The sequence below is a fragment of the Octopus bimaculoides genome, chromosome 11 (assembly GCF_046866305.1).
Source record: "Octopus bimaculoides isolate indiv1 chromosome 11, ASM4686630v1, whole genome shotgun sequence".
Taxonomy (NCBI): domain Eukaryota; kingdom Metazoa; phylum Mollusca; class Cephalopoda; order Octopoda; family Octopodidae; genus Octopus; species Octopus bimaculoides.
This window is the reverse complement of record NC_142938.1, coordinates 5,881,475-5,895,356: the sequence shown is the minus strand read 5'-3', so window position 1 is coordinate 5,895,356 and position 13,882 is coordinate 5,881,475. Positions and strand designations below refer to the sequence as shown.

Here is a 13,882-nt window from a genome sequence, read left to right as displayed (position 1 = left end):
CATGGAATAGATTTCTTTGAGGTGAGGTGCCTGAACTCGCTAGCCGATGAATTCGTAAGTGCCTTTCTTATCGTTGATTTTTGGTGTCGCATGGCCAAAGATTACCGTGAATTTTTTTAGAGACACTTTCAAATTTATCAGAATATTGAGGCTGAAGATTGGAATAGTGAAATTTCCATTCACTTAACCATGAAACGATTCGTATCCAATTAACTAAAGGCTTGGTTTGTTTACGCTTTTCCCTCCGGTTTTTTGTTCTATGTGTGCCATAAATATCGCCATCCACTTTAGAGAAAATTTGTAGTTTGGAATCAGTAGTTCTTTGACTGCTATTTCTAAATTTTCAGTATGTTGGAGAAGCAACTCAATTGCTAATCCCTGTATATTTATAATGATATATATATATATATATATATATATATATATATATATATATATATATATATATATATATATATATATATATAATGCCTGTGTGCATGGTGTGTGCGTACGAGAATGGTTAGAAAAAGGGAAAGGAGTTTTTTTACGCAATAGAGGACTGTATGTATGTATGTATGTATGTATGTACACAAAATTATCTGAACTGTTTACATTTGTGACTCTATTGATAGAGCGTGAATGTTTGATGGTTTGTTCTTCGTGGATCTGTGTGTATTCGTTGGCGTTGGACACAAATCTTCGACCACGTTTTTATACTCATAACACAAAGGTTTACCAACATCTTGTTTTCGTTAAGATAATTTTGTTAGGAGATACAGACATATAATCCTTAATATTCTCAAAGCCCATCAAGAAGAAACACTGAACGTCTTTTAACGTCAGACTTCATAATAATGTTGTTATCTTTCCAAATAAAGGGTGTGCCTATGTATATATATATATTTTTGCTTCACTGAAAAGCGAAAATTAAGGTAGATAGAAGATGGAGGAGGAGGAGAGGAAGAAGAAGAAGAAAATAATAATACTGTCAGGAACGCAATAATGGTCCTTTCAGCGAGTCTGGCACCGAACTGTACTAAATTGGTGCGTGCTAAAAAAACTGTGTTGAGTCAATGAAATGCAAGCTTTGATGTCGATAATATATTGCGTTAAGATAAAGGGCGGCGGGGTATCAACAACGAATGGTTAGATCTCTTCTCCTTCTCCTTCTCCCCTCTTTGTCTTCCTCCCCTTCTCCGCCACTACTTTAGTTTCATTCTCTGATTACATCGGCCTTTTTTCTACGAAGATTAATTCTGTCACTTTTTCTCTTTTTTTAATTCTTCTTGTTTTGTTTGCTGTTTGTTGCTCGTTGTTGCCATTTTCTGCCTCGAGTCTACTCGGGAATCTACCACCACCACCACTACCACCACCATCAACCCCACTATTGCTCCCTCCTCCATCATCATCATACCCAGCACTATCAACATCAACACCACCACCACCACCACCATTACTCCCTCCTCCTCCATCGATGTCATCTCCATCGTCGTCGTAATCACCACCACCACCACCACCATCAACCCCACCATTGCTCCCTCCTCCTCCGTCGATGTCATCATCATCATCACACCCAGCACGATCAACATCAGCACCACCACCATTACTCCCTCCGCCTCCGTCGATGTCATCTTCATCGTCGTCGTCGTCGTAATCACCAGCACCACCAGCACCACCAGCACCAGCACCACCAGCACCACCACCACCACCACCAGCAGCAGCAGCAGCAGTAGCAGCAGCAGCAGCAGCACCACCACCACCACCACCACCACTACCACCACCACCACCACCATAATCATCCTAAGGGCAATAAAGACGGCAGAATCGGTAGGGCAACGAGCAAAAATATCTCCTTACGCACTTAGTAACGGCTCTTTTATTTTCTGATTTCAAATCTCACGGTGATAATCTGCTTTTATCTTCCATCCTTCGGGTGGAGAGTCACAAAACACAAACATGCAGAAGCCCACGGGATGAGTTTTTACCCATAATTGAAAAAGCAGACCTTGCCCCACACCTCCACACCGTGCCACATTGATTCTCCCTGGGAAGTGTTCACGTGTCTTTGGAATATTCAGCCACTTACGACATTTCATTTTAACGAATATATTTATAAGTTCAGTTGATTAAACAACTGGAACACCCATCGTACAAACTAATGAATATCCATCTAAGTTTTTTACAGATGCGCACCAAATGAGATAACAAGGAACAGAGTCCCCACCCCACCCCACCCTCAGAAATACTAGTAAATATCTGTAGCAGATTTAGACCACAGTACATAAACCGACATTTCAGTAATAATCTTGAAACGCTCTTATGGCTTTAAACATATAACAAAAGCGACCACAAAACTAATGAACTAGCCTGTTAGTTCAACCACCCACTCAACGCATTAAACGTGTGATCTAGTTTAATGACTAGCAATTTAGTTTGCTATGCTGCGCTGGGGAAGCTTTTACAGAAATGATTTGCTTCTGGCTAATCTGAAAACGAGAAATGAAATGACATGCCGAAAAATTTACGTGTATAGAGCTATGCATGTGGCTTGTCAAATGTGACTCGAAGTAGTGACAGAGTGAATTGTCGCCTTCTCAATAAGTAAATTAAATTAACATCCCCAGTGCTACAGCATGTATCGTGTAGTTGTTGTATTTCGTACATTTGAAACAATCTAATGCACAGGATTAAATAAATAGATAAATAAATAATACATGATGAGTGTGTATAAGTAATGTAACCCAGAACAGACAATATAAGAAATAATCTTTTCTACTCTAGACACAAGGTTCAAAATTTTTAGGGGAGGAAACCAGTCGATTAGAGAGTCCACAGTACGCAACTGGTACTTAATTTATCGACCCCGCAAGGATGAAAGACAAAGTCGACCTCGGTGGAATTTGAACTCAGAACGTAATGACAAACGAAATACATCTAAGAATTGCGCCCGCCGTGCTAACGATTCTGCCAGCTCGCCACCTTATAAGCATATATAATGTATTGCAATTAAAAACATCTCAACACTGTCTGCCACGCATCAATATTTCATTTGTTATCCCACGATGATTAGTTTCGTTGTTTGACGTTTCGAGTTCAAATCTTAGCCGAAGTCGACTTTTTTGTGTCATCCATTCAATACCAAGCAGCTTTTTTTTTTTATCACTTCTGGAAAGATGACAGTATTTTGGAACACTCGTCAACAGTTTTGATGATGAGTGCTACCTCCAACGCTTTGATCAACTGAAAAGCAAATTCGTTAAATTATTGATCGTATCGATTATACGTGAATAAAACCTGTGACCTCTAATTTGGTTCTCACAGACCCGAGGATGCGATAAAATCAATTGAGCGTCAGACAAACTATTACACCGCCTTATGTCACACCCTGAGTTCAAATACAATCGGGACCAGCTTCACCATTTATCTTGATAAGATCGATAAAATAATTACCAATCTAGATTGTGGTAAGTATAAGCGATTATTATACCCCTGCCCCAAATTTTGTAGCTTCGTAACACAATTACTTTTTAAATCAATATTTTTTTCTGTTTCTATGGTAAAAAATAAAATATGAGATAATAAACGGCGGGCGTTGACACAATCTTCATGAACTAAATTCACTTATAAAGTGATTGTTCAGCTTGCCAGTGCCGCGTTGTATTTGAACACAAAATCACATGGTTACAAAGCAAGCATCTTAACCTGACAGTTATACCTGCGCCTGTTCCACAACGAAATATATATACACCTATATTTATTTTAACCATCTTTATTAGTTTTCCCTTCCATTATACTCTCCCATAAATTCATTCACACATTATTTCATTCCATTCCCGCCCAAATCTACTCGTTATTTGCTTACGTATGTTTGCTTGATTGTCTGTTTGTATGAATGAATGTAACGAGAACATTGCTTTATTAGTTAGAGTTTAATTATTTTCTGAGTATTAGAGAGATTTTGTTGAGAAGGCGGAATTATTAGCAATTAAATCTTATTGTCTCCTCGTTAAACAATAGTGTACCACAGCAACAACAAGCACATATCTATACACACATTCTAGATAATAACGTGTGTATGTATGTATGTATGTATGTATGTATGTATGCCATATTTTAGTTTGTATATATGTTTCGTTTTATTTCTACATTTCATGCCAAGAGAAAAAGAGCCGGTTTCTATCCTAGATCCAAGGCTCCTTCATTGGAATTTCAACACTAACAATGCTTAGCGGTATTTCGTCTGCTGCTACGTTCTGAGTTCAAATTCCGCCGAGGTCCACTTTGCCTTTCATCCTTTAGAGGTCGATTAAATAAGTACCAGTTACGCACTGGGGTCGATATAATCGACTTAATCCGTTTGTCTGTCCTTGTTTGTCCCCTCTGTGGGTAGCCCCTGGTGGGCAGTAAAGAAATAAGACTGAGAGAACAATGCCTGTCATCGCCACAAATGAAGGAAGCGGGTTAAGGAGGGGATCAACACTTTTGAGAGAGCACGTATCCAGCATGAAGAACTCAAGCGAGCTGCGCGAAAGCGCACGGCTCGTATAGTGAATGGGGAAAGCTTGGTCTGCAATGTTTGCAGTCGTGTAGGCTTGTCAAGATCAGGGCTCATTAGCCACCAACGGAGCCGCAAATGCAAAATATAAGTTAGTCGTAGAGCGCACAATATCCATGAAGGTCAGCAATGGTCTTCTTCGGACATGAGTGGACGGCCATCACCATCATTATCATCCTCATCATCATATCATGATGTATGTATGTATGTATGTATGTATGTATGTATGTATGTATGTATGTATGTATATATGTAATTTATGTATGTATGTATGTAAGTACGTACCTCGAGCGATGCGCTACGTATTCAAAGGATAACAGCACTTCGTCTCCTGAATTTTCCCCTCCATACTCCATAGTTTCCCCCGTCACACTCCAATTTTTCAATGACATCGACCTCAGTGTACAACTGGTACTTATTTTATCGAGCCCGAAAGGATATAAATGACGAAGTCGACCTCAGTGGCATTTCAACTCAGAACATAAAGCCGGAAGAAACGCCATAAAGATTTTATTCCACGCTCTATGGATTCTGGTAATCCATCACTTTGAATAAGAAAATGATAATCATGAACGAATTGTACATGCTCTCATCAAGTGTTGTTGCGTATTTATGTATCTCTAGTTAGCTTTTTTAATAGCCCATACATTAAATATATTAACACTAACCTGCCACATGTCAAAAAATGTTGGGAATATACTTCCTTTCCTTGAGTTATGAATGCCGTAAATTAAGACATTATGCTAGTATTTTTTGGAAACGGACTTCAGAAATACGAAAAAAATCTATCAAGCTTATAGTATAGACACATTATATACTCATTTGCAATAAACGCACAGACATATTAAATTATATGTATGCATGTATATATATGTATATATATATATATATATATATATATATATATATATATATATATATATATATATATGTGTGTGTGTGTGTGTGTGTGTGTGTGTGCGTGCGCATGTATATATATATATATATATATATATATATATATATATATATACTCATAGACACATACACATAGACAGTCATATACACACACACATATGTGTATATGTTGTCTATGTTCTATAGAAAGAAAGAAATGTCGAGATATACCTACGTGAGAAAACAAACGTAACCGCCATTATATTACCGACAAAAATATTTCAATTTTAGTAAAAGGTTGCATATATATATATATATATATATATATATATATATATATATATATACACACATACACATATATATGATTGATCGCTCGCCACTAAATCTTTTTTTTATTCTCTTCCTGTTTATTTCTGTGTTCCTTTCTGCTCGAAACGTAAAAGACCTTCTCACTTCCCGTGCGTTAAACTAATACATCTGTTTGTTGTTTACACAGCCATCTTCGTCTTTTTTTTTTTTGTAAATTCCAACTATATATATTACATATTGTAAGAGGCTCCCTGTAATAACAGTGTAGCAACACGGTGGTGCATCAGCATGGCCGCAGCTCTAAGCTGAAACTTAAAAAAAAAAAAAAAAAAAATTATATGTATATATATATATATATATATATATATAGAGAGAGAGAGAGAGAGAGATAAGGGTGTTGTTGTGTGTGTAGATGTCGATGTGTTTGTGTTTTTACGCAAAAAAAAAGGCGCTCAATACACACGTTATTGTTAGAATTATGCGGAGTCCATTGTAATTTTCTTCGTAAATATAATACGGCATCCGTCATTCGCCAGCAAGTGTGGCTTGGTTTGACTTGTAATAATGTGCCTATGGTACAAGCAGACACAGACATCCTCTGGGCCCACTCAGACGTGACAAATGCATCGGGAGAAGCGGTATCCTTTTTTTTTGGGTTGAGTGAATTCGAGCTACGGAAAATTAAAATCTCTTACTCAAGGATACGACACACCGCTTAAGTCCAGGAACCGAACTGATGACTTCAAATCGGAATCTCGACGTCTTAACAAGACTACGAGCTTAATAAAGCTGTGTAATAATGAGTGTGCACAGCCAAAATGAATGCTTTTGAGCTTTGGTAAGTTAGTATGTCGTAGGAAGAAGAGGATATTAACGATTCGGGACTGAGCCTGCGTGTAAGAGACAAACCCGCGAACATCACTGCAGGATGACGACGACCACCACCGCCCCACCACAGCCGCCGCCGCTGTCACAACAACCACTACCACCCTCGAATTTTGGTTTGTTTCTTCCTCATGACGAAGGGTCTTTCGTGAAATTTCAGAATTTTTCCTTCATCGCGGCATTCACAAAACAGGCAATACGTTTATGTAAAATGGTTATAACTAAACCCGATTGGTAACATTCTGGGGCAAGCTTAGCAACAACCATTCTAGGCCTTACCATATGTTATCGTCTGTTAACCTACCCACTTATCTCCCGACCGACCCACCAACCGACTTACCTAGCTACCTAGCCATCCAATTATGTATATGCTCTATCTATCTATCTATCTATCTATCTATCTATCTATCTATCTATCTATCTATCTATCTAAGCTAGTATATATATATATATATATATATATATATATATATATATATATATATATATATAAATAAATACACACACACACGCACACACATACACACTTTATTTAAAATCAGCAGCAGAAATATAATAAGCTGTTACTCAGAGTTATTTCTGTTCAATTTTAACAAAACTGTCCGGCGAACGGGAACGTGAAACTCTCAGTAACAGCTTTTGTTATATTTCTGCTGCTTTTAAATAAAACATATTACTCTACCTCTGGTATTTGAGTACTCTTTTTTCCACCTTGTTTCACATTTATGTGCTTACTCCGGTATATATATATATATATATATATATATATATACACACATGTATGTATGTATGTATGTATGTATGTATGTATGGATGGATGGATGGATCTGTGTGTGTGTGTGTGTACGCGCGTGTATGTATATATATAAACATACACACATGCGTGGTGTCTGGCTGTGTTTGTTGTGGGTATAATTTGTATTTATAATAAAATTATTGCGCCTGCGCTAACACACACACATACACACATATACGTATATAGGATGGTCTTCCACACATCTACTGTCTACCAAATTCACTCACAAGACATTCGTCAGCCTGGGGCTATAAGTAGAAGACACTAGCTCAAGAGGCCGTGTAGTGCGACTGAACTTGAAGCCACGTGGTTGCAAAGCAAGCTTCTTCACCGCACACCCGTGCCCATCACGACCTAAAAAGAGGAAAGCCACAAAATGAAAATCAAGGAACACCTCCACATCTTGGCCGGGTGTGTTTTGTTTCCAGAACCTACTACTTACCGTCTAACTTCCTGTCGTACTGACAAGAGCGCTAAAAAGAAAACTATTTACTATAAAAATACAAAATTCTAAGGATATCATTCTATAAAGTGAACGTAAACACATACCTTAATGGATTAGATAGGATATATATAAATACACCAAGCGAAAAATAACGTGAACAAAGGAAATATTTACTCTTCACAATAACCTTAGCTTTTTAATTTCGTTCATTGTTTTGAGGCCATGAGTTTGTAATAGAGAGATTTACTGTATTCGTCAGTGTATGAGACGCGGTTTTTTTTTCTTCATAATTTTGAAATGAATCAAAAGGATTGTCCAGTGTTCAACGCAGCCGCATTATTGATGGGAGAGCGAGTGTTGTAGGTTGGGGAACCGGACGAGCATAAATCTTCTCGGTACAATAATTGTTACTAATAATAAAATACTGAAAACAAACCAAAATATCACGGGCTGTTAGCACACACGCACGTCAGCAGTTATGTGGGGAAGTCACATCACTTCATTACACCTCATTCCCCAACTTACATAACTCACACCTGATATGTGTCTTACATTATTTAATGACAGTGTTACCTTTAAGAAATATTTTTTTTAATTATCTAAATGAAATTCTCCTAGAATAATGAAAGGAATGCTAATCTTTTATCCGTCTATCGGTTATTAGCAATGAGTGGATGACAACAAAATCATAGCGGTGGTGCGCCACCTTGGTGGCCCATCGCGGTAACACAAAATATCACCGCCAGAAATAAAAGTTTTACATTGTGTAAGGTAATTCTCTTGACCTAAATATAGACAAGTATACAGTTGATCTGAAAGAAGATATGGTACTCGAATAACAGTTTATATAAGCTAAATGCATGGTTTCGTATTTTATTCCAATATACGGGTACAGCATTGTATTAACATGCACAACATTATATATTTTCCTCCATAAAATCACTTTCAAATATCTTTCAATATATATGTAAAACATAAGGCAGAATCGTTTGCAAAATGTCGGGCAAAATGCTCAGCGGAATTTCGCCCGTCGATATGTTCTGAGTTTAAAATTCTGCGAAGTCGACTTTGCCTTTCATCCTTTTGAGAGCGATAAATTAGTATCAGTGAAACGCTGAGGTCGATGTTTGTCCCCACCACCGCTTCACGGTCGATGTTGATTTGTCTATGTTCCTGTCACTGAGCAGTTTTTAAAAAAAAAAAGACACCGATAAAATAAGTACCAGATTATTAAAAAAGTAACTACTGGGGTCAATTTTTTGCTACTGACCCCTTCAAGGCGGTGTTCCAGCATGGCCAATGTCCAATGAGATAAAAGATAATTATGACTCGCATTGTGTTTTATCTAACACATTGAGCGTAATATATATTTTTGGAATCAATCTGGTACTTACTCTATTGGTCTCTTTTGCCGAACCGCTAAGACGATAGAATAAATACCACACTCAGAAAGTATTGATGTCGATTTGTTGGACTAAACCCTTTAAGGTGGTGCCCCAGCATGGTCGCAGTCCAATGACTAAAACAAGTTGTTTGTTGGCACTCCGTCGCTTACGACGTCGAGGGTTCCAATTGATCCGATCAATGGAACAGCCTGCTCGTGAAATTAACGTGCAAGTGGCTGAGCACTCCACAGACACGTGTACCTTTAACGGAGTTCTCGGGGATATTCAGCGTGACACAGTGTGACAAGGCTGACCCTTTGAATTACAGGCACAACAGTAACAGGAAGAAAGAGTGAGAGAAAGTTGTGGTGAAAGAGCACAGCAGGGTTCGCCACCATCCCCTGCCGGAGCCTCGTAGAGCTTCAGGTGTTTTCGCTCAATAAACACTCACAACGCCCAGTCTGGGAATCGAAACTGCGATCCTATGACCGCGAGTCCGCTGCCCTAACCACTGGGCCATTGCGTAAGATAGCTGATAACCAATACGCTTACAACCATGCTAAATACCGTCTTCTATGCAGGTTCGGTTAATTGAGATTTTGTGTGTTTCACATCTGGCTTTCTGCCAATATAACTACTCGATCTTCGCGTGTTGCTGGTACAGTCATCCAATGATTAAACAAAAGGAAACCCCACGGGTAGGTACAGAATGTGGGACATGTTTTATATAGAAGTTTGCACCGTTCTTTCATACAATTCACAAGAAAAAAAAAAAAATAGTAACCGCGTTGAAAGCCAGCCTATTTCTCTCACCATACACTCTCGAGTTGTGGTTCTATCGATCTCTTTTGCCGAACTGCTATGTTACTGGAACATAGATACACCGACATCGGTTGTCAAGCGATGGTGGGGCGCACAAACATAGACACAAAGACACACACAAACTAACACACACACATACATATATATACACACACACACACACACACACACACATATATATACATATATATAATTATATATTATATATAATTACATAATTATAGGGCGTCTTTCAGTTTCCATCTACCAAATCCACTCACAAGGCTTCGGTCGGCCCGAGGCTACAGCAGAAGACACTTACCCAAAGTGCCATGCTTTGGAACTGAACCCGGAACCGTGTGGTTGGGAAGCAAGCTACTTACCACACAGCCATATATATATATATACTGTGTGTGTGTGTGTGTGTGTGTGGTCGTGAGTGCCTGTGTCTTTGTGTTCTGTTATTCGATTATCGGTTTCAGAGGCTGTGGGACCGCCATTAGTTAACGCTTATTTATTTTAGACTAATTTCCCGGTTCTGTTTCTGGAATCGGGGTCCCGGTGAAGTAGTGAGCTGGACCGAGGTGCCCTCCTGTGCGTTTCTTGCCATGATGCGGGTTCAGACAAAATTTAATCTGATTGTTCTTTGGACACATCCACATGTACACCTCGTACATCTCTGAAACCTTTTGGCAATGTAAAAGTCGTGGGCCTTTCAACCCTATGCAGTTTAAAATACTGTCGCCTTACGTTGGCCGGAAAGAGAGGGATCTTTATTATAAAGTGCAAACCAGTACAGTGATTGGTATAGCTTTCAGTCGCATAGCTGGGTGGTAGACTTTTCAAGATCTCACACACGCACACATGGTTGTAAGTGCCAACGCACGAGACTCTCGGCTCTTGAGTCACACTCGAACTTCTGCTGATTATTAATACATACATACACGTACACCAAAAGACGTGTGTGTGCATAAATATGCGCACGTGTATGTAGATGTATTTATGCATGTATATGCGTATGTATGTATATGTAAGTAAGGGTGTACATAGAAGGACAAAAAACGATATTTGAAAAAAAAATGTTTCATTGAAACATAATTAGTTTGGATAGAATTAATAACAAATTACAAATTAAGAAGAGAAATGATGAATTAAATTCTATATTGTTGCAACAAAACCAGTCCAGAGAGTACTTAGAGTAGTATTCTAACAGATATATAACATCGTCTCTTAATAAAAACGTCCCTTACATCAGCTGTCCCCTACACCAGGCTGCAGACCAATATCGGGCCGCCCGGAAAGAATAAATTTAAAATTCTATTTCTAGTTTATTGACTACTGTAGTCTGCAGGATGTTTTCGTATCGTATGAATATATATGCAATATATATGAATTTTATGAGTAATAATTAAATTATTCGGCGCAGGCGTGGCTGTGCGGTAAGGAAATTGCTTTCCAACCACGTGGTTCCGGGTTCAGTCCCACTGCGTGGCACATTGGACAAGTGTCTTCTTTTATAGTCTCGAGCTGAATGGATTTGGTAGACAGAAACTGAAAGAACCCGTCGTATATATATATATATATATATATATATATATATATATATATGTGTGTGTGTGTGTTTGTCTCCTACATCCACTTCACGACTGGATCTGGTGTGTTTACGTCCTCGTAACTTAGCAGTTCGGCAAAAACGATTCCTAGAACAAGTACCAGTCCTAAAAATAGCGCTGGGGTTAATTCATTCGAGTAAAAATTCTTCAAGGCGGTGCCCCAGCAAAAGTAAACAGCAAAAGGTATATATTGTGCATTTCATTTTGTCTTGTTATGTGCATGATCTGTGGGAGAATTTTCTGGCATGTCACTGGTCTGTGTTGTTAAAAATATTGGGAACCGTTGCTTAGAAATAAGCTAATCTTCTATTATTTACTCAAAGCTGAGTCGGCGTTAACTGGTATTTGGAGTTTTGCACTGGGTCAGTTAGATATGCCTAATCTTGTCTAAAGCAGAGGTTATCGACCGGGTTCCATACGGTTCCTGACCGGCTATATAAGATTTTTTGGAGGTCAACATGAGCAAAATAGTAAATTGGGGATCCGCAATAACATTTTAAGGGAACCTGAAAATTTTTAGCCTTAGATGTGTGTATTGGTATGCATTGCAAGGGACAGTTAGGGATCTTTATCCAACAGTAAACAAGTTCATGAATGAAAAACAAAATAGGACTTTTGAAAGAAGTATCAATGAAACGAATGGTTACGGGAGGGGGGAGTCCACCAGAATAAAGGGGTCTATAGATGACACCCCCCCCCATGAAATGGCTGAGAACCCCTAGTCTAAAGAAAAGACGGGTGACCATTTTGTCTCTGACGCTCAGGACTGACCAGGATACAGTAGTAACAGCAGCAGCAACAAAAACAACAACAATGAAATAATAATAATAATAATAATAATAATAATAACAGTTATTTGCCACAAGGGCGCATGATGAGGGGAACAGCACAGAATATTGCGATGATGGGAGTTATTCTGCGAAGAGAAACAAAAAGCTAAAACATTTACTCACCATTTCTGTTCGTAGTGAATTCTCTTTTCTGTTTTGTGTGTAAAAAGTATTTTCTCGTATAAGCTTCACTGAGGAATATCGCTTCACTCGACAAATATGTAATGTAAGTAAGTCTCAGCTAATATCAATTGGGAGATGAATGTGGCGGTGGAGGTAGTGGTGGAGGTAGGAAGAGGCGGAGGAGGAGGAGGAGATTTAATGAGGTAGAGGTAGATATGGTGGTAGATGGTGGAGATAGTGAATTTTTAGTGGTGGTGAAGGCGCAGACAGTGAAATGGTGGCGGCGGTGGCGAAGATGTTGATGTAGCAGTGGAGATGGGGAAGACGGCGGAGACAGAGAAATGGTGGTGTTGGTGGTGGTGTTGGCGGCGTTGGTGGTAGTGGTAGGAGTTGGTGTTATGGATGTTGTTGTTGGTGGTGGTTGCGATGCAGATAGTAAAGAGTGAAAGAGGTGGTAGTGGTATGATGATGATGATGATGGCGGGGGTGATGGTAGTGGTGGTGGTGGTGGTGGTGGTGATGATGATGATGATGATGATGATGGTGATGGTAGCAGTGAGGGTTATAGTACTAATGGCGGTGAAGGTGTGGTGTTAATGGGAGCGATGGTTATGGTGGCGGCGGCGGCGGTTGAAAGGTGTGTGAAGCGACAGGCAGAAGCTAGGGGGATGGTGGTGGTGGTGCAGGTGATGGTAGTTAAGATAGAGTTCACGGTAGGGGGTAGTATGCTGGGTGTGCAGTGGTGGTGGTGGTGGTAGCGGGGGTATGTTGTGTAGGGGTGATGTTATGTTATGTAACGGTGCGTGTGTGTGTGTGTGTGGGGGGTTATGCATGGCAGTGACGGTGCTGATGGGAGGAAGTTTCGTGAAAATAATGGTAACATATACCTGTGGTGATGATGATGATGATGGTGGTGGTGGTGGTGGAGATGATGATGATGGTGGTGGTGAAGGTGGTGGTGGTGGTGGTGGTTTTAGCGGTGGCATTGCTTGTGGTGATGATGACGATGGTGATGATGGTGATGATAGCGGTTGTGGTGGCGGCGGCGGCAGTGGTGGTGGTGATGGTGGCGGCGGCGGTAGCGATGGTGGTAGTAGTGGTGGTGGCAGTGTTGGTGTAGGTTATGATGACGACGACGATGGTGATGATGGTGATGGTGATGGTAATGATGATGATGATGATGATGATGATGATGATGATAGTGAGGCTTATAGAGTACAATGGTGGGGAATCTTTTTCATTCACATCTGGGACGTTTTATAGGAATATTTGTGCTTTA

General features: G+C 39.5%; 1 protein-coding gene across 1 annotated transcript in view; it reads right to left on the bottom strand.

Moving 5' to 3' along the window:
- LOC106877186 (neo-calmodulin) overlaps window positions 1-12,749 on the bottom strand; it is a 69,196-nt gene extending 56,447 nt beyond the window's left edge. The window contains exon 1 of the mRNA XM_014926026.3: window positions 12,604-12,749. Coding sequence (XP_014781512.1) covers window positions 12,604-12,606 — 3 coding nt within the window. The 5' untranslated portion in view covers window positions 12,607-12,749. The remainder of the gene's footprint in view (window positions 1-12,603) is intronic.
- Window positions 12,750-13,882: the final 1,133 nt, after the last annotated feature.